Here is a 21,050-nt window from a genome sequence, read left to right as displayed (position 1 = left end):
TAGTGGTTTGAGGGACCAGGATATGTGTGTGTGCGTGTGTGTGTGTGTGTGTGTGTGTGTGTGAGAGAGAGAGAGAGAGAGAGAGAGAGAGAGAGAGAGAGAGAGAGATTAATATAGAATTCCAGGTTTAGCTTAAAAACTAAGAAGAAAATTCAGTAATCCTAAAATAAGTGCATCAAGCATTTTGTCATTTGTTTTAATTGGAGAAAAAGAACAATTATTCTAATTTGGTGTAATGCTAGGTGGGGATAGACTAGTTTGCTACTGAGCTCAAGAAAAACAAGAAATATGAATTTTAAAAGTGGACCTGGTCAATGGATTGTTTTTGAATATGAGATTACGCACATACATTTCAAATTTAAATAAATGACTAATCTATTTTATCTAATACTCTATATCTATTTTCTTTTTCTGAATTCAAGTAATGTCACTCCCATAAATCTTATTTTACAGTAGAAACAATAAGTATTAATTCTTGTAGAAAAATTAAACATGTAAGAAGAAAAAAATAAAAGCTCCGAATACATATTTGAGAAAGTTCACTGACATGTTTTGTTTGCTTTGTTTTTTTTAAAGAGCCATGATTCATTTCATTAAAAGGGAGAATGAAGCTAGTTTCAAAAAACTAAAAAATATTAAAAATTTAATAGCATATTAAAAACCAATTGAATGAGGCATGAGAAAATATTCCAACACTTAACAGTTATAGATGCTAAAGAAAAACATCAGATAACTCATTTGAGTCCCAGATAAATGATAATATTTTTTTCATTCTGGACTTTTGGGATACGGGGCTGTGTTTATCAAAGCTGAAAATTACTCTAAGCTAAATGGCATATGAAATCTCTATTTCAGCAAAGGGGAAGGGAAAATGATTATAAGATAGAAAGATCATCGGTTTTATAACTGAGTAAAGCATATAAGATGTATTTTCATTTAATTTATAAAAACAGTATTTAAAAAGCTACTTGATATAATAGGATTCTGATATCTCAGAATACTGCATCTCATGGAAAAGAGGTACTTTCTCAGCAGCAAAATCAGATCAATTTCAAACAAGATTATAAGAAAGATAGAGAATGTTGGAATTTCATAGAATATGGAAAAAAGATCAAGTAATACTGAATAAAAGCCTAGCAGAAAGAAGCAAGGGATCATGGCAAATGGAAGTCTGCTGCTCATCAGTAAAAACTGGATACAGTTTTTTCTTTTAATGTAGAAGTTATAGTTGGCAAATAGGTAATTTGCTACAGATAATAGAGTACTTGGGAAAGGGAAAGAACTGGATTGGGGTGTTATCCAGAGCAGGTCTTGGACCTTGATGCACAACTGGAAGAGACAGACAACCTTCCATAGTGCAGGGCTCTGCAATGACAGATTCAACCAGCCACAGAGTAAAAGTATCTGGAAATATACTGCATCTGTACTGAACATGTACATTTTTTTGGTCATAATTCTCTTACTGAACCTGTATAAGAACTTTTTATGCAGTACTTAATATTGTTCTAGCTATTGTAAGTAATCTAGAGATGACTTAAATTGTATGGGAGGGTATATGTAGATTCTATGCCTGTACCATGCCATGTTATATAAGGGATTTGAGCATTTTAGGATTTTGGCATAAGGAAGTTTCAAAACCAATTCAATGCCCCACAGACACTACAGGATAACTGTATGTATAAGCGGCTGTCAGAAGAATAACCAGAGCCCTAATAACTGTGATTAGAACTCAAAGACTAAAGGATTTGGCAACATGAGTGACTTGCTGCCTATCTAATTTATGTGTTTTTAAACTTTCTAAATCTTTTATAATAAACTATTTTCTAAAAGATACGTATTTTCTGATTACAATAAAACACATGTTTGCTGAAAAAATAAATTATCAAATAGAAGTATACTAAAATAAAAAGTGAATATAAAATTTATATGATTTAATGTTTCAAAGTTAAGTAGGGTTTGATGAATATCCTTTCAGTATTTCTTCTAGGAAAAAACAGGACATAAAAACTTTTGCAATTAGGAAAATCAAGAGCAATATTAATTTTACATTGCTTGGATGATTTCAACAAATAAAAAGTTTTAGTATATGTCGACACTACTTTAAACTGTTGAGATGAGAGTGAGGGATGTTTGATTTTTCTGACAAGCTTTTATAGGCAAGGGTAAACTATAGAGTACAAAGGGGAGGATGCTCATATCCCAGGAAAATTTTTTTTTAATTATTGTTCCAAGAAATGAATTTAAGTTGACTTTCACTGGTATATCACTTTTTGAACAATTAGGACCCTGGAAGGAAATAAACTGACTTTTCTATTCACAACTGTCTGAGGAAACTAAAGTGAGTCTGAAAATTAAAGCAGTCAGGCTTTCTGCCAAAAGCAATGAGTAGTGTTTTTAGAACATCGAAATTCTAATGCTATATTAATAATAATGCTAATAATTATATTGGCAGCAAAGTTTGTCTGCCTCCATTTGCCATACCCATTCTTTTTCTCCTACCTTGTTAACCAGCGATCATTCCAATAATGAAGGTCTATTTCTCCTCACATCCTGTGTGTTCCCCTCATGAGACTATGTAAACCAACTACCTCCCATACCCTAGACAATTACATTTAGATAGTTTAAACAAAAAATGTGATTCTGGTTTTGAAGCATTTTCCATATTCATGATGCATAATTTTAGGAAAGAAATATATTCACTGTTCTCTAGGTATACATTTTACTATTTCTGAACAAAAGCATTAGAGAGATTTGCAGAGCAAACATTAGGTACAATGTGACCTTTGAAATTTGTTTTAACATGAAGACAAAAATATAGAAAAGTTCCTGAGTATAAAAACAGATATAATTTCAGTGTTGATTTAGTCTTCATAATAATCATTATGTAAGACCAACTTTAAAAGCTAAAGTTATTCAGGTACATTTTTCTAACAGCAGAAAGTACAAACCAAAACTGAAAGTTATATGCCTATTCATGAAAGAGTGTAAGTAATTTGATTTTACTTGTATTGTTTCATAATAGAGGCTAATTATCATTTTCCTAATGGGGTGAGTCCAAACAAAGAGGGCAGAAACATGATAAAGTGGCTAACTCATCGATTCAAAGACAGCACAACAGTTTATTCCATCTGTTACGACATGGTACATGGTCTGAAAGCAGACTATTATAGATTTTTCATGTACTATAAATGTCACTTTTTCCTTCAATTCAGACATCTAATGAAAATTTATGTATAAATGATGGAGCTGGTATGAGATAATTCATTTGTTAAATATAAGAAACCAAAAATTATGTGAATTCCTCCACCAGGGGAAACTTTAGCCATCTTAATAGCATAAGTAGTATAGTCAGTTATGGAGTTGGGAAATTGTACAGTGAAAAACAGTTAATCATAAAAGTAACATTTTTACTATGTAGTTATCATGTGTCCACAATGGATACATTGAGTATCATTTCTATTATTTATCCTTTTCATTTATGTTGTAAATATTCTTTGTATATACTTCATGAGAACAATTAAAATACAAATTTATATATCCAACTCTATAAGTTAGAAAATTTAGGATAAACACAGGAGAGTAAAGAGCGAATCTAAATAGACAAAAGAGAAATACATGTGACAAAAAATGGAGAAACAATCTGAAGTCAACAAAGTAAATACAAGAAAAGTTTCTTGTAGCACTGATTTTGCAGAAAAAGAAAGAAAATGCAAATAAATAAAACTAGAATTAAAATGGCACAAGAATTTTAGAAATTGCAATGATAAGGTCAATTTGGTGGTACTAAATTTGAAAGTTCAGAAAAAGGGACATGGGAATATAGGTAAGTAGTAAAGTGCTTCCTAGCATGCATGAGGGATGGATTCAATTCCCAGCAACACACACACACACACACACACACACACACATGCACACGCACACCACATGTGCACAAACACGTACACACACAAGGAAAAAATGATGGCTTTCTGGGACAAATATAAATGATCAAAATTAATTCACTAATTCAAGAACAAATGTTTAAAAAACATGGTTATAATCACTATATTAAATAAGTTGATTCAGTAGTCAAATAACCACCCTCAAATTAAGCATCAAATAAGCATCAAGTCCAGATGGTTTCAGAAGCAAGTTGTGCCAGCCCTTCAAGGTACAGCAATTTATTTATGAAAACCATCCCAGTGAATCTCAAAAAAGGGAAGCTCCCTAGCTTATTTTGCAAAACTAGTTTAATATTGATGTCAAAGTTGTTCAAAGATACAGCAAACCATAAGCTCATTTAACTCATGTGCATAGATTTTAAAAACTGAATTGTTAGTAAAGATAGAGCAAATCAAAACTAAGAAAATTTCCATAACTTGCCTGAGGCCTCATTGCTAATAAATGGTAGAACTCGACCAACATGAATCTCAAGCCAAAGACTGTGCTCAGGAAGAAAGATAGAATTAGGACCAATAACAATATTTATAAGCAAGACATAATATTTACACTGGGCATCATTACTGCTGGTTTCCATGTCAGCACTCCCTGGACAGGAATCTAAGCCTCAACTGCAAAGAACAGAGCGAGGCATTAGCATTCATGGAGATAATGCTGGCCCACATCTGGCACAAGATACAAGAGCTTTTTCTTTTCTTGAAAAAAATGACTGAGCTTTCTATCATCTCTTTCTTTAATTAAAATTGAACTGCCATCATTTGATATTTCTCATATGGCCAAGCCGTTTTCCTTCATTTAAAGGCAAATATTCCACGCTTTCACTTCCAGAGTGCCTAACAAGACTTTCAGCACTGAAGTGTGGAAACTGTTCCCTTCAGCGTTTACATTAACTGCCTATATAATGACTGAAGATGACAGCTTGTCAAGAGTGACATTTCATATGCCTGTTGTACAGAAGTCATAGTTCATGTACTTTTTGAGACATGGGCCCCAGGGAAATGAGCTTTGTGAATCTGAGAGGGAGCTAATGGACTCTATTCATCCAACCAGCACCCACAGAGATGTTGTTTAGTTAGGCCTTCTGAAACTAAGCAAGTAAAGCGATGTTATTAAGTTGCTATAAAGTGGATCAGTAGTAAATTTACCCATAATGTGAGGATATATTCCCTGTTCAGGGACTCAGAAAATGTATCGCCTTCCATTAACTTATATTGTTTTCCTGTTAAATTTTCATAGAGATAAAATTCATAGTTCTAATGCCATATTTCAAAATATAAGAGAGAAAGTGTACATTTATCAATAAAATCCTTAAATTCTGATTATTTCCTCAAAAACACAAGAACAGATGCCTCAAGATTCAGCAACTAAGATGAGGTTTTCTCATACAACAGAGGATGCGTCATTGTCTTGTATTCAAACTATATTCAAAATATTGCAAGGCATCATAAATATCATGCCTAAGACTGAGACACTGGAAATGCAGTCACCTTTTTTTTAAGCTTGTGCATAATAGAACATGTATCAGCTTGTTGTAGACTCTGAATATTCAAATGAACATATTCAATGAACATAAAGGGCCTCCCCATCCTTTCATGCTTTTTTTTTTTTTTTTGGTACCAAGGATTGAACCCAGAGGCACTTTACCACTGAATCTTAACCCCAGCCCTTTATTTTTTTATTTTGAGACAGGATCTCACTAAGTTGCCTAGGATCTCACTAGGTTGATGAGGCTGGCCTCAAACTTGTGACTCTCTTGGATCATCCTCCCAAGTTACTGGGAATAAAGGTATGTGCCACCACACCCAGAGTCCTTTCCTACTTCTGAACGAGTATGTGTGTATTGGGGTAGGGAGAGCTTGTTGACAGAAAGAACTAGGAGAGGTTGACTTTGGGATGGTGGATAACACTGTCAGGAAGAGGAGCATAAGAAATACAGATGTAAATAATTATCTTTACTTGGCAAGTATAGAGAAAAGTAAAACAAAAAATGCACTATAGGCAGAATTTTTTATTCTATAAAAATGACAACGTTGCTAAAAATTGGGAGAGGTAGGAGATATTAGTTCCCATAAGGCAGTTCATAGATATATTGTCTTGAGTAAATTCCCAGGTGAGTGTGAAGGATGGTGCTACCACTGCACAACACCCAAGGCACAAACACTGGGAGTTTTAAAAACATCCCTCACACTAAGGCTGTACCTGGAGCCAATTAAATCAGAATTGCTGGGAGTGAGACCCAGGCATTGGTATGTTTTAAAGCTCCCTGAGGTGTTCTAATGAGCCAAATTTAAGAACCGCTGACCTGGATATTTGCAGCCTATTTTATCTTCTAATCAGCATCTACCTCATGCCTGACAGTGTACTAAGCAACAATGATGAAAAAATTTAATAAGAGCAATAAACAAGGTTCAGTGCTACCCTATGATATCAGAGTTTATGAAAGTTTATGCAAAATAATCAAATTAAATGTAATAAAAATAAAGACAGTAGCTCATAGGTATTGTTCACTGTGCCCTGTACTATGCCAAACATTAAGCATCCCTCCCTAATCCTCTCAGTTTTATTATCACCTCACTTTATAGGTGAGGTAACTCAGACTCAGAACTTGCAAACTTGTAACAATGTTAAGTGGCACTGGGGGACATACACATAGCAGCCTTTACTGTAACCATACCATGCTATCAAGGTCATGACTAAATGCTATCAAAGCCCATAGGTAGAAACTAATAATTCAACCAGGAGGGGAGGTGGGTATTTGGAGAAAGCCCCCCAAAAGAAGTAAAATTTAAACCTTAAATGTGATGCTATTCGGGTTTCATGTATATATGAAGAGCAGAGGAGAATTGGCATGATAGTAAAGCTGAAGCCCTAAGGAAGTATTTTGGGGTCAGGATTTCCAAGATTCCAGTTATTCCTGAAACATTGGAATAAACATTACAAATGAGTGGCTCAAGCAGAATGGGTTTTGCTCCTGTGAGCATGATCAATATATAATTAGTAATTGACACTGCACCTACCAGTTCCTCGTTGTTGAGTGATGTCCTAATTACCATAGCCAAGGAGAGACCAGATTTCCGGGCAGCCAGGGTCTAAAATAAACAGAATTATGACTTATTAATATATGGGGAGGTTGTCCTGAACATGATGCTCAGCAGAATGTAAAAATGTAAGGATAATTGGAATCACTGTTCACATTTTAGTCAACAAGGACCTGCCTGCTCAGTGGTTGATTAATTCACTCAGAACATGCACTCAGAGGACGCTGAAGATGGAAAGAACCCTGTAGATCATCAAACCCAACCTCTACTTGGTACATGTGGTAAAACTCAGGACTAATAAGGCAAGGTAATCTGCCCAAAGTTTCCAGGCTAGCAAGAGGCTTCTAAAACTGTGTTATTCCTCAATGTTTTCATGGTCTCATTTCTTCATAAAACATGACCATGGATACTGAGCCAGCCTGACTTGTGGAATGGGCCTGAATCGTAGTTGATTCTGGGTGATTCTTTGAGTTCTACACAGATTTGTAGAATATTTCTCCATTTATAGCCAGGATATTTTCTTCCAGTTGTCCATTTTATTTACCAAGAATTATTATACCCAGATTCATAGTAGTCACTTAAAGCCGGTAATGTAAGTGATCCTAAACAAGTCAAGTTCCTTTAGTTTTTCCCCACCTTTAAAATAGAGCCATCATCACCTGCTTCTATCCAAAATATTTGTGATATATTAACTCAGCAAAGCTATAGAGAACTTTGAAAATCAGAAGTTCCAAGTGGGAATGTTAAATCTGCTATCTCTTTAGGAGCAAAGGGAAATCACAGTGGAATGATACATTCCTGATCATACTATGGACCCATCTGGTCATCAATATATCTTCTAGGGGTTATGAAGCCAAATCCTAAATTTCTACACATACTCAATTAAGGAAGTCACTCTCCATCCCTACTGCATCAACCTAAAGAAGGCTTATTTCCAAGAGTTTACTCAAGATAATACTCATCTCTGATCAGTAATTGCCCCTAAATTTATGTCTATAAATCTATTTTAGTCTGCTTGCCTTTGTCGTATGCATAATTGAGTTTCTCAGAATTGAACTAGAGGTTAAATTCTTGGAGAACCCACACTTTTTATTCTTGTATGTTTCTGTCTTTTATTTTCCCATCTTTCCCTCTTTTACCTCTAGTAAGGGAAGAGTATATGTGAGAGGAGTGTCAAATAATAATAATAAAATCAATTGAAAAGCACTTACCATGGCCTGAGGATTCCGGGAGTGAAAGAAAGAAAAGTTTAAATAATTAAACATAGGAAAGGTAGGAAGATTATAACCATGTTAAATTAGTCTAACTTCATAAAATTATATCTACACTATAATGACAGGAATCTGAGATAATTGTACTGACACATCATGCTTTCCAATATAAGAGCTTTCTAGGCAGGCTCTTTTTATTTTAAAAATCAAAGTAATGGCTTTCAGACAAAGGTATTTTTAGCAAAATTAAAAACTTCTGGTACAAAAAATTATTCATATTATTGCCTAATTGTATATTTATGTTTCTTTATGGGAAAATACGTTTTTCATGTCATAAGCTATGTATGGTCATATAGCATATGACCATAGAATGTGACACTTTGAAGGATAGAAAATAAGTACTTTTTTTTCCATGTTGATGGGCTTTTTTCTTTACACTCTAATACAGACCACTATCCCACTATCAGTTCTTTGCATTTCTACTTGTTCCCCAGAATATTTCAATAAAGAAGAGTAAGTTATTCAGAATCATGTTCAGAACTAATAAAAATGTTAATGACTTGGGAACCATGGTTTTCTTGACATAGAAGAAGAGCTTATTAATTTGGCTAGAATTGGCTTTAATACAATAGAAAAAAGAATTGATTAATATTATCTGCTTCCTTTACAAAGTATTCAAGTTCTGAGTTAAGATGAAGAAGCTCAAATCAACCATTAAACTTAGCCTATTAAACTTGTAGTCATTCATAGCATTGAACACATCAAAGTCCAGAAGCTCATTTGGCATGCTGTGTGTTTTCTTTGGGCTCAATTATAGAGTCATTTTTACTCAATTTGTAATTCCAACTAATATCAAAAGTGGTCGAAAGGTTAGAGATATTTTTCCCATCAAATACGTTTTAAAGAAGCACTAAATGAAAGACTTGGTAGAATCTGACATCATATGTTTTATTCCATGAAGTATTGACAGGCTAGGTAGTTAATGAGAATGACAACATTATATTTTAATAAAGAAAAAGTCAATACATGCAATCAGAAAAACAGGAGTAACTTACCACATCTCGTACAATAGGCAAAGTTTTTTTCCTTCGAAGATCTGGCATACTGTCAATACCATAAAGGCCCCGCCCAGCCCTGAAAGGGGTTACAAAAGAAATGATTTTTTATGAGTAAAATGACTTCCTATGAGAAAAAAATCCACTGTTATTTGTATAAAGGCTATAAAAAAAGATAAAGTGGATACCATGGTTTTCAACTAATTTCCAAAATAACGTAGATCCAAGACTCTAGGGCTTTGACTAGTGTCTGAGAGAAACTCTAGCTACCACAGGAGCTGCACTTGCTTGCTTAGGGAGCTCAGTGTGTTGGAATTTTAAGATGTACATAGTCTGGTTAGACACACTGTTGGTTTTTTTCTTCAGTATCACAGAGGCAAATCAAATTTGTCAGGTATATGGAAGTTTATACCTCCAGAACAAAGTAGAATCAAAGCATTCTTTACAACTTTGGTCTGTCTGCAATGGTAAAGAATTACTTTTATTATAAAAATACCATTTTTTCTGTGTGCTGCATCTTCACAGATTCAATTCCAAAATGGCAGCTCAAGAAGCCATGGACAAATTTAAAATGTTAGTGACTAAATTGGAAGGTCCACTTACCTGAACTTATCTCATGGATAAATGCATGGGATTAAGATAATTTACTGTATAATAATGTTCACTGAAGTATTTTTTTGTTACAGCAATGAAAGCTGATATTCATCAATAGTACATTGATTAAACAAATCTATGGAAGAATGCAATAATTAAAGTGGATGAGGTAAATGTTTATGTATGTATATGAAAAATAATCATAAAATTGAAAACAATAAGTTTGCATTTTAATCATTTTAGTAAGATCTCATATGTGTGTATGGTTATATAAATGCAAAATATGTAAAGGATGTTGTCAAACTTAAAACTGTACTTTTAAGTGAAATGAAATAGGGTGAGAAAAAAAAGAGAAGACTCTTGCTATGTTATAGATGTGTAATAATATGTCATTTTGCAAATAAAATGATTTTAAAAGATGAATCTTTATGTCTCTTGAGAAGAGAATCTGATGCAATCTATTTTTTTTTTACTGAATCAATCTAGCCATCTTGTACAATCAAGAAGCTGTTAAAATAATCGATAGTTTCTCTTTATTCCATTTGACACACAAACCTCTTGCATATCTCTTGCTAAGTACCTGCTTATTTGTGTCTTGAGGTGGCAACTGGGCAGTTCTGCCTTTGTAATGGGATATAACTATCAATAATAGCTTATCAGTAGTTTAGACTCCATTTTTCCATAGATGGTCTCTATGTTGTTGCTGCTTATCTTAATAAAGGGCAATATTTTGTCTTACTGGATTTTTTTCTTAGTAGCTATAGCCTTAACTCCACTACTTTTTCTGGTCTCAAATACTAGCTTGGTACTTTTGGAGAAATCACTAACTTCATCATACAACTCATATAAAATAATAATGTAATAAAAACAATCGTAATGAAGAAAATGGTAATGCATGAGTAGCAACAGTGTCATAACTTATATGCAATAACTAACACAAAATATTCAAACTATTGCAGATGTGTAAGGAGGATGTCAATGATGAACAAGTTATTCCTACATTGATGCACTTCAATGGAAAGCAGGCTTTGGATCACAGGATAAAGGAGAGGAGCAAATGTGGAGCAGAGATTATGAACTATCAAAGAAGAGAGAGAGAGAGAAAGAATAAAAGAAGGGAAGAGAACATGTGTACTGAGGAGAGATGACATTTTAGAAACATTCCATTATTGTATACTAAAGAAGTTAATGCCTAAGCTAGGCTGGTGCCTATAGTCCTAGCTACTCCAAAGGCTGAGGCAGGAAAATTGCCTGAGGCTATGAGTTAGAAGCTGGCCTGGGCAACCTAGACCTTATCTCAAAAACTAAAGAGAAAAAGAAAAAAAAAACTAAAGAGAAAATAAACTTAATATTTTTTTCTATCATTTCCTACAATAATGCCAATATACCAAGGGCTATTAAAAATCACAGTGTGTCAAAGCTTGAGAATTTGAGTTACAAAAAAGAATCTTTTCTTTTTTTCCCCCTTTAAAAAAATTTCTTTTGATAATAGCTTTGTGTTTTCATATTTTCTGTGTTATCATTATTTCATGTTTAGTTGACAAATAATAATTGTGTCTATTTATGAGGTGGAATGTGATGTTTTAATCTATGTATGCATTGTGGAAAGATTCAATCAAGCTAAATGACACATCCTTAACCTCATCAACTAATAATCATTTTGTGGTGAGAACACTAAAAGCTCTTTTGAATTTTAAGAAACTGTCAGATTGAGAAAGGGCAAAAGAGCAATGACCTATTTTTTTCAACACCCATCTTCAGAAAGCATACCCACTACCCATTAGTGTAAATTCTTCCTTCCCTCCTGTCCTCTTTCCATATTTGTGCCTTCCACACCAATTCAGGCTTGATCCTCTCACATCTGAAACATTAAGCATGTGGGAAGACAGCTATGCGAATCTGTTTAAGGAACGATCCTTCCAATATTATTTGCTTTAATCTTAGTCTGTGATTCCAAGTAATTTCTCTTTCTCCCATCTGTGAATAGCACTAATAATGACATAAGTATACATTAAGAAATATCCTTTCACTACACTGCATATCAATTATAATTTGCTGTCAAGTGTTTTGAAATGTTTTGACTCTGGAAGAATGTAACTTTTGTAGCTATGTAAAGAAACACAATCAATTGAGATTATGATTGAGAAAGTGATTTTATGAACTGTAAAGTATTATATAAACAGATTGTTTCCTTCCTATTGATATGTTTTCTTTTATTTATTGTTTCCTTCTTTTCATGGAACTTAATTCAAATTCTCAAAATATACCCTGAATATTAAGCCAGTCCTACATACACAATTGAACACATGTGTTTTCATAGGGCCTGATATATCACTCCTTTGCTTGCCTCATCAGAGCACTGATATTCAAGGACCAAGGCTACATTTGAGCTGAATGTGATAAGGATCCCAAGATGGAAGACATGCATCCAAAATTCACCTCTGCCTCTTTTGATCTTACCATTTAATTTCACTTAAATTTTGTAACTTGGAAAGTTGAGACACAATAAAAATGTTCTCTTAACCATCACAGGCTCAAAGATGCTCTTTTTAAAAACATTAGGTTGTGTTCCATCTTACTTTTACTTTTTTATTACTATAAAAAGTTGAAATAATCAAAGATTTTCCTGAGACTAACTATCAAATAATAATAGAGCTTTTCTTGCAAACCTAGACCTTAAAAAAAGTCTTCCCTATTGACCTCACCTCAGGAGTAGAGAAGCACTGATAAGTATTGTGAAGCTCTCTAAAAATGAAAAAATATTTTTTGTAATATTTATTGAAATACTTTTTAATCAGGAGAAATATGGGAAATATCAAGTAAAAATTGATGAAGACCAGTAGATAAATCAATCTTGACTTTCTAAGCAAGAGGTCAGATTCATGCACAAGAGTTAAATCCAGAAGAATCTATGTAGGATTAATGATGAGGGGGTCAGAGGTAGTCATAAAAACCAGCCATCATAGAAAAGTAAATCTGAAGGTGAGGTCTGTTTCTGGGAAGAATTTGTTTTATTTCAGTCCTTTCTTGTATAGATTATATACTGTAGGCTATAGACAACAAACTAGCTGAAGATAACTAATATTTATGTGGTATTACCAGATACCAGAGATAATGCTAACAATCATAGTTAACATTGACCCAATACTTATTTTTCTAAGCACTCTACTAGTATTACCTCATTTTATTCTATAAAATTCCAATGAAATGCAGGGACAAGTATTCCCTTCATTTTATAAATGAGGAGACGGAGACACAGAATCCTTCAGAATCATCTATAAGGCACTACCTAGAAATGGAAGTGGCAGGATTTGAACCTGTATTCTATAGCTCACCATGCTTCACTGCTTAAATGATTGGATCATCCCATATCTATATTAGTGGTATGAATTGGGGATGACAATCCTATTTTACATTTAATGAAACTAAAGTTAAACAACATATCTAGGCCTGGATCAAAAAGCCAGAATATGGCAGAGCTTGATTTCCACTGTAGGATTATATTGCCTTAAACCTAATGTTCTTAAAAGCAAATAAATCTAAAAGGGGTCTTTCAGGTTACAGGCATTATAGGTGGGGTAAAAAGGTGAGGAGATCTATGGAAGTATTTGGAAAGTCAAGAATCACATAAAATTGAAAAAAATGGATATTATTTTATAGATAAATCAAGATAAATTATAATTCAATATTTACTCTAATTAATAGCTTTTAAAAATAATATTTTAATTAATGAATCATAATTTTACAATTATGGAGTACAATGATATTTTGATTCATACACACAAAGGAATGATTAAATCAAGCAAATAAATATGTCCATCATTTCATTTACTTATTATTTCTGTGGTGAGACCTTTTAAATTTACTCTTATCCAATTTTAGTTTTTTCAGTTTTTTAAAAAATTTCTTTCTTCTTTGACAATATTAAGAATAACTTATAGAATTCAATAAAATATAATGCTCCTTGACTTAGATTGTTAGTCATCTTTTTACAAATAAACATAATGCAAATCCTTTAAATATATTCTCAATTTTTTAAAAATGTGACACTTAGATAACAAAAGGGTTATTTTACTGATTAAAGCACATATTAATTATTTCAATCAAAATTGATCTGATAACATATTGAATGTTTATAGATGGTAAAAGAACTTCAAGAAGGCACCAGGAGAGTATCACATAAAAACTGATAGGTATAAAAAAAAGGTAGGTATGTAGAAAAATCCATATCACTAATCATCAGGAATTGTGAGATGCACAATGAGATACCATTTCAGACCTGATAGAATGGCTATTTTGAAAAAGACAAAAGATAATTGTTGGTGAGGATGTGGAGAAAAAGGAGCCCTAGCATGCAGATAGGAATATAAAATAGTGTAGTCATTAGGAAAAATATGGAGTTTCCTCAGAAAGTTAAAAATACAACTGTGATATGATCCAGCAGTCCACTACTGGTATATACAAAGGAAGTGAAATCAATATGTCAAAGAGACGCCGGCCCTCAATACTTCAACATATTGGCATAGGCACTGGCTTCCTTAACAAGAATTCTAAAGTGCAAGGAAAAAAAAAAACAACCAAGAATCAATAAGTGGGATGGCATCAAGTTAATAAGCTTCTGCACAGCAAAGGAAACAAGACTGTGAAGAAAGAGCTTACAGAATGGAAAAAGATCTTTGCCACATTCCCCCTCAAACAAAGGATTAATATCTAGAAATGTAAAGGACTCAACGAAACTTAACACCAAAGCAAACAAATAATCCAATTTATAAATGAGCAAAGAACTAAACAGACTCTTCTCAAAAGAAGAAATACAAATGGCCAACAAATACATGAAAAAATGTTTAACACCTCTATTAATTAAGTAAATTAAAATCAAAGTTACATTAAGATTTCATCTCACTCTAGTCAGAATAACAATTATCAAGCGTACAAATAATAATAAGTGTGGTGAGAATGTGGGGGGAAAGGTACTCTCACATGTTATTGTTGAGATTGAAAATTAGTACAACCACTCTGGAGATGCCCCCAAACCTAGAAATGACCCAGCTATCCCATTCCCCAGTATTTATCCCAAAGAACTAAAGTCACCATACTATAGTGATACAGCCACATCACTGTTTATTGCAGCACAATTCACAATAGCCAAATTGTGGAACCATAATTATGGTTTATAAATTATGCCCACCAACATGAATGGATTAAGAAATGTGGTATAAACACAATGGAGTTTTACTTAATCATAAAAAATAATGAAATTATGGCACTTGCTGGTAAGTGTATGGAAATGGAGAACAACATGCTGAGTGAAGTAACTCAAACTCAGAAATTCAAATGTTTTCTCTCATATGCAGAAACTGGACCAAAATAAGCAGGGGAAAGAGGGAAGGAGAATTGTATGAAAATAGAAAAGAAATCAGTGGAACAGTGGAAGAAAATTGAGGGGAAGAGAGGAGGGACAGGAAATGGGAGAATTGGTGGAATGAAATTAATGAAACTATCCTATGGACATGTATGAACATACCAGAGTGAATTTCACATTTATATATAACTATAAATCACTGCTTTAAAAAAGCTATAAATAAATAGAAGGTAGAACAGTAGAGAAGAGTAAAAAAAAACAAGAAGAGGGAGAAGGGGAGGGAAAGGGAAATACTGGGTACTGAGTTAGAGTGAATTATATACCCATACATATACAATTATGTCAAAACAAACCCCAATATTATGTATAGCTATAATGTACTAATACAAATCATGTTTAAATCTTCAAAGGCAGTGTCTATTAGGAATGTTTCAAGTCAGAAAAGTTATGGGAAAAGATGTATTGTTCTCCGAATAAACTGAAATAAGTTCTCAACTACAGAAAGAGAGAAAGAGAGAGAGAGAGAGAGAGGGAGAAAGTCCTGTCTATGTTTCTGCTATGTGTATTATGGTATCATTCATAACACCAAAATATGGTATCAAACTAAGTATTTACACATAGATGAGTGGACAAAAAAAATGTATTTAGACACAGATCAATACTATCCAGCCTTTTAAAAGAAGGAAACCCTGCCATTTGTGACACCATGGGTGAACTGAACTGGAAGGAAATTATGTTAAGAAAATTAAGCAAGACAGAGAGAGACAAATAGCACACGCTCTCACTCAGGTACAGAATCTTAAAAAGTTAATCTCACAGAACTAGAAGGTAAAAATGGTGGTTCTCAGAACCTAGGTCAGTGGCAGGGATAGGGAGAATGGAGAGATGTCAATCAAAGGATATAAAATTTCAGTTAGGAAGAACACATTTAAGAGATCTATTGTACAACACACAATACGAATATTACATTGTTTTCTTAAAAAGTACTAAGTGGGCATTGTGTTCTCACAACACAAACAATAACTACGTGAGGTAAGGGGTATGCTGATGATCAGATTTTTGTCATCCACAACGTATGTGCACTTGAAAACATGATGCTGAGAGCTATAAATACGTGTAATCTTCTGTCAATTTAAGAAACAATAATAATGAACCAAAGCCGAGATTTTTAAAAGGAAAAAAACCAAGCAGGGTTTTCAAAGGTAAATCTTTCTGAGTATGAAACAAAGGTATTTTATTTTTGGAAGTGGATGGTTGATGGTGACATAACTAATATTCTTAGACAGCTAAATTCCATAGGAAATCAGAAAATTGGTAGACTCAGTTTATGTCAAAATTGTTGTTAAACTAGTTGAAGAATATAGTTCTGAAAAAGCAAATATATAGTGCTTCTGTTATTTCTGTTACAGGCCAATAATCATATAGGGCTGTGCAATTAATCTTTTTAGCATTATGGAACATTAGGGCATTGTAAAAGATTAATAATGAATCATTCTAAATCCCTCTCCCTTAATACAGCTATATTCTATTTCAGACTTTTGAAAACAACCCTTTTTTTTAATTGGTTGTTCTATTCTATTCTATTGAGGACAAACCTTTGTATGTATTTAGTTATTTAGTGCTAAACACACAATAACCCTTTTTGCTTAACGTTATATATTTTACCAAAATTAAGCAAGATTTTCCTGATGATTTTTATATACTTTATTTAATTATTCACCTGCCAAATATTAGCTATCCAAGATGTTTTCTTCCCACCCACCCCACTTTTTCTATTATTATCAAAACTGAATGAATATTTGTGTCTGTATAATTGATGCTTCACCCACACAACATAGGATCAATCACTAATTCCTAAAGTTTTTTTATTCCATTTTCATCAAAGCTAAGACACCATCTGTTATACAATACAGCATTTGTTTATATACTATTATGAAAAAATCCAATTAAATTATAACACCAGGCTTTCTTAGCAATTTGAATTCAAATTTAGAGCACTTTTAAAGTCACCTAATCTATGAAACAGATTTTTATCTTTTATTAATCATTTTGCTTACTTATGTAAAGCAAAGTATAAACAAAATAATTTTTTATATCTTCAATTTCTCATTCAGAATCCAATCTTTTGGAGTAACTCTTCAAATCAGATTTTTTAATGTGTGGGACATTTTCTAACTTATTGTCTTCTAAGTCATCAAAATCATCATTCATTGGACATTATGTAAAATCATGCTCCTGTCCTCCTTGCTTCAAGCAGCAGATAGCTAAGATGATGGTGATGATGCTGGAAGTCTCAATCTTACTAAGAACACCTCACATTATTCTTTTTTAAATTTTTTTTTAACTGAAACATTAGGATACTGGAGTTGCCTAGCTGACCATGTCATCAGTAAATAGATTTTCCCAAGGCATTTTTAACTGAGTTTGCAGATGTGCAGGCAATGAATCTCTGAAAACTCTTGCTTGGTTGTTGACAATTTTAAAACACCATCAGTTACTAACATGCATCTCATTTTGTTATAATATATAAGAATGTATGTTGCAGAATTGTTAAAATACAGTATACAGTATTTGAGCATCTGTCTCCTCCTGAACCTTATTAGTGCCTTATCCTAGGTATTATGTAATCTCTGAGCTTTGCCAGCCAACCTCCTTCTTTTTGCCAGACCATTTTTTGGATTGTCAACAAAAAGAATTATTCTATAACATAAATATAAATGTATATTTTTCATATAGAGCAAATCCCTGTACATGCCAGTGAGATATGGTTGCCTCTATAATTTCATCTCCTCAAATTTCTACTCCCTGTTCCAGCTATCCTGAATTCTTTGCAGATTCTCTGAGGAATCATACTGTTCCATCTGGCTATTTTTACTCCAGTGTCCCTTCTATTGACACTAGCATAGGCCAATGTCCACTTAACTCTCAAACAAGACCAGACTATAACACTCATTGATCCATGTTGCCTTCTCCCCATCACAACTAAGTATCCTTTGTAACCTGAACATCACACATTCTCAGTGGGAAGGAATGGGATGAGGGGAAGGAGAAATCATGGCTCCTGGCTCTCCAAAGTGCTCTCAGCAACTTGTGGGCTGAATGGTGAGCATCTGTTATTGACAGGAGGATGTCCTACATTTTAGTTAAACTGAGGGCCCAAATGCCTAAGAACAATTGTTCTAAGTCTTCTGTAATAGTCTCTGTAATACTGTACTCTATTTGTTTAGAAAAAGAGTCCCCACTAGAATAGATAATTCAAAAAGTTAAGAAATATGTTTTGCTCATTTCTACTTCCCTAGAACCAACTCTGGCATGTAGAGGGATGAATGAAAATTGATAGGGCAAATGAATAGGCCTTGACCTCAGAGAGATTTCACATTAAGTAAACCATGGTCTTTGCTCCAAAAGTAGTATTTTTCTCTCTGAAATAATATCTGGAAAGAACAAGAAGGAAGCTTGAAAATCAGGAATGAAGTCAGGGGCCTCACGCTAAAGAGGGATTGTTAGCAAGGGCTTAGTCACAGGGAAAAAAGATAAGAGCCAGGATGGACTAGGCCAGTAAATTATTTTTAAGCCTCAATGAATCTCAGTTATCTCCTATGGAAAATGGAAACAATACCTGCTTTACAGCATTGTTGAGTACATTGAGATAATACATGTAAGTAGTACTATAATATTGGTAGCAATTATTTTATTACAGGATTATGTAGACAAGAATAATACTGAACTTGATTGAATTGCTCTTCAGCCCTAGGGTTAGTCATGTCCCTCCAAATTAAGGATCAAATTGGCAACGGAGTCTCTGGAAGACATGAAATTGTAGGCAGCTACTTGCATAGAAAATAAAGAAAAGAGAGATGCCAAAAGCCAAGGTTATGACAGTGCCCTACATTGTATTCTGAGCTGTTAACTTCCTCTTTGACTCAGCTTTGATCCAGACTTCTTTCTCTGCTGGTCTTTGGCTAGCACCTTCGCCTGAAGATGCTGCATCCATGGTTCAGCTTATTGCTTACAAAATCTCTATCGTCTAGTCATCAAGTGAGAGTTTCCTGGATGACCTGAATAAGTTCATTTTTCTGTTAACTTTAATCTCTGAAAAACACTTCTTTTATCCATCAAATATTTTTCTGAGACTGGTATCAAAGTAGAAATAAAGGGGCTGGGATTGTGGCTCAGCAGTAGAGTGCTCGCCTAGCATGGGTGGGACCCGGGTTCGATCCTCAGCACCACATAAAAAAATAAAGGCATTGTGTTGTGTCCATCTACATCTAAAAAAATATTTAAAAAAATAGAAATAAACTTTAAAGAACAAAGTTTCTTTCTGGCCTTAACCATTCCAGACTCCCTTTTTTCTCCCCAGTAGGCTCCCAGATTCTCTTGACTGTGGCCATAACATAGCATTTTTTTTTCATTGTAAATTGCACACAGTACTCTAAAGTAATCTTGATTAGAGACCAATGTACCATCTCTCAATAAACCAGGATAGTCATAGTTCCTCTTTCCATAGAGTAATCACTAGTTCCTTGGTTGAACACAAGGTGAATTAATTGGCATGAATTTAGAGGCCATGGTTATATGGAAAATATATAATAAGATTATCCTCAGTTGAACAGCATTGTTCATGCTTGAGGAACAAGAGAAAATTGAAATTTAAATAGAGTACAGCATCTTCATATCTTTTATTCTCACACATTCTGGGCATGGCCCATCATTCAAAAATGTTTTCTTTTCTCTCACTCTGTCTTGTTTTCCCTCTTTTGCCCTTTCTATAATTCATATAGCAGATTTGTACATGAAGTGATTCCATTGGAGTAGGCAAGGAGCACATCTATTCGGCTGAGTGCCAGGAATACAGCAAACATCAATAATTAGTTTTTAAATGTTTTAAAATATTTCCACAAACCCACCAGCACTTTCAAGACACTGCATCAATTTTAGAACCAATTATTTTCCCTGCATGCTTTAAAATGTCTCCTTTTGATTTCACTGTTTTGTATTTCACTGCCATTTGAACAAAGAGTTCTAAAATACTAAATAACAGTTAATCTGTGTCATAAAATGAAGCAACCTAGGGAATTATATATTCCAAATTTTTGTATTAGTGATGTGGAAACTGAGCAACAGTGAATCTAAAAAGTTTATGTAAGATACCTGGATTGTTGTCAACAAGTTAGAAACACTCAGGGCTCCAGACAACTACTACAGTTCTGTCCTTTTCTTTGTCCCTAATATCCAAGAGGAATTGAGAGTTATCTATCTTACTTCATGATCTCAATATCTCAGTCTCTCACTTGTGTCATCTTTATTTTTGGATCATCACATATATTAGTTGTGAATTTTATGGAGTATGCCCGGAATTATTTTCATTGACTTTCTACCAACCAATTCCTTCATTTCTACTTAATCAGTTTTGGTTCATCTTAAACAAAACTTCTGCACCCATCTTCCCATAGGTTTTTAGCCATGAGACTAACATGATGAAAGCAATGTTTTCAGAAGCCCTGTCTGGTGGCACTGTTCATGATGGATTGGAGGACAAATAAAGGAGACAGAGAGATGGTCTCAAAGTCTGTTGAAGTAATCCTGCATTCCTTAATGGGTTTCTAATGAGGGTCTTAACTGGGATGGCTTCACCACTTTCTTTTTCAACCTCTTCATTCCACTTTTTGAACCCTAGTAAAATTCCCAATTCAAGCTGCTATAATATTTTAAAGAGTAAATGGCCTTGTTGTCAAAGAGAGGCTTTGTATTCTACTAAATTACTTTCTCCTTTCTTGGGCATTTGACCTCTTAAAGCTCCATAATGCTCTTAACACTCTAAGCAGGCAGGCTGACTGGCTGGCTGACTGGC

At 33.8% G+C, this 21,050-nt stretch overlaps 1 protein-coding gene across 3 annotated transcripts in view; it reads right to left on the bottom strand.

Annotated features, from left to right (window-relative positions):
• The window catches only part of Unc13c (unc-13 homolog C), a 601,300-nt gene that overhangs the window by 377,071 nt on the left and 203,179 nt on the right, over positions 1-21,050 (bottom strand). For all 3 annotated transcript variants that reach the window (XM_058584813.1, XM_058584812.1, XM_058584814.1), the window contains 2 exons: positions 9,244-9,322; positions 6,957-7,028 (listed from right to left, as the gene is read on the bottom strand). In XM_058584813.1, coding sequence (XP_058440796.1) covers positions 6,957-7,028; positions 9,244-9,322 — 151 coding nt within the window. The remainder of the gene's footprint in view (positions 1-6,956; positions 7,029-9,243; positions 9,323-21,050) is intronic.

Source organism: Marmota monax, unplaced genomic scaffold (assembly GCF_021218885.2).
Source record: "Marmota monax isolate L192 unplaced genomic scaffold, Marmota_monax_Labrador192_F-V1.1 WCK01_AAM20220418_F8-fsc00001, whole genome shotgun sequence".
Taxonomy (NCBI): Eukaryota; Metazoa; Chordata; class Mammalia; order Rodentia; family Sciuridae; genus Marmota; species Marmota monax.
The sequence above is the reverse complement of the archived record's forward strand: the minus strand, read 5'-3'. Positions and strand labels throughout refer to the sequence as shown.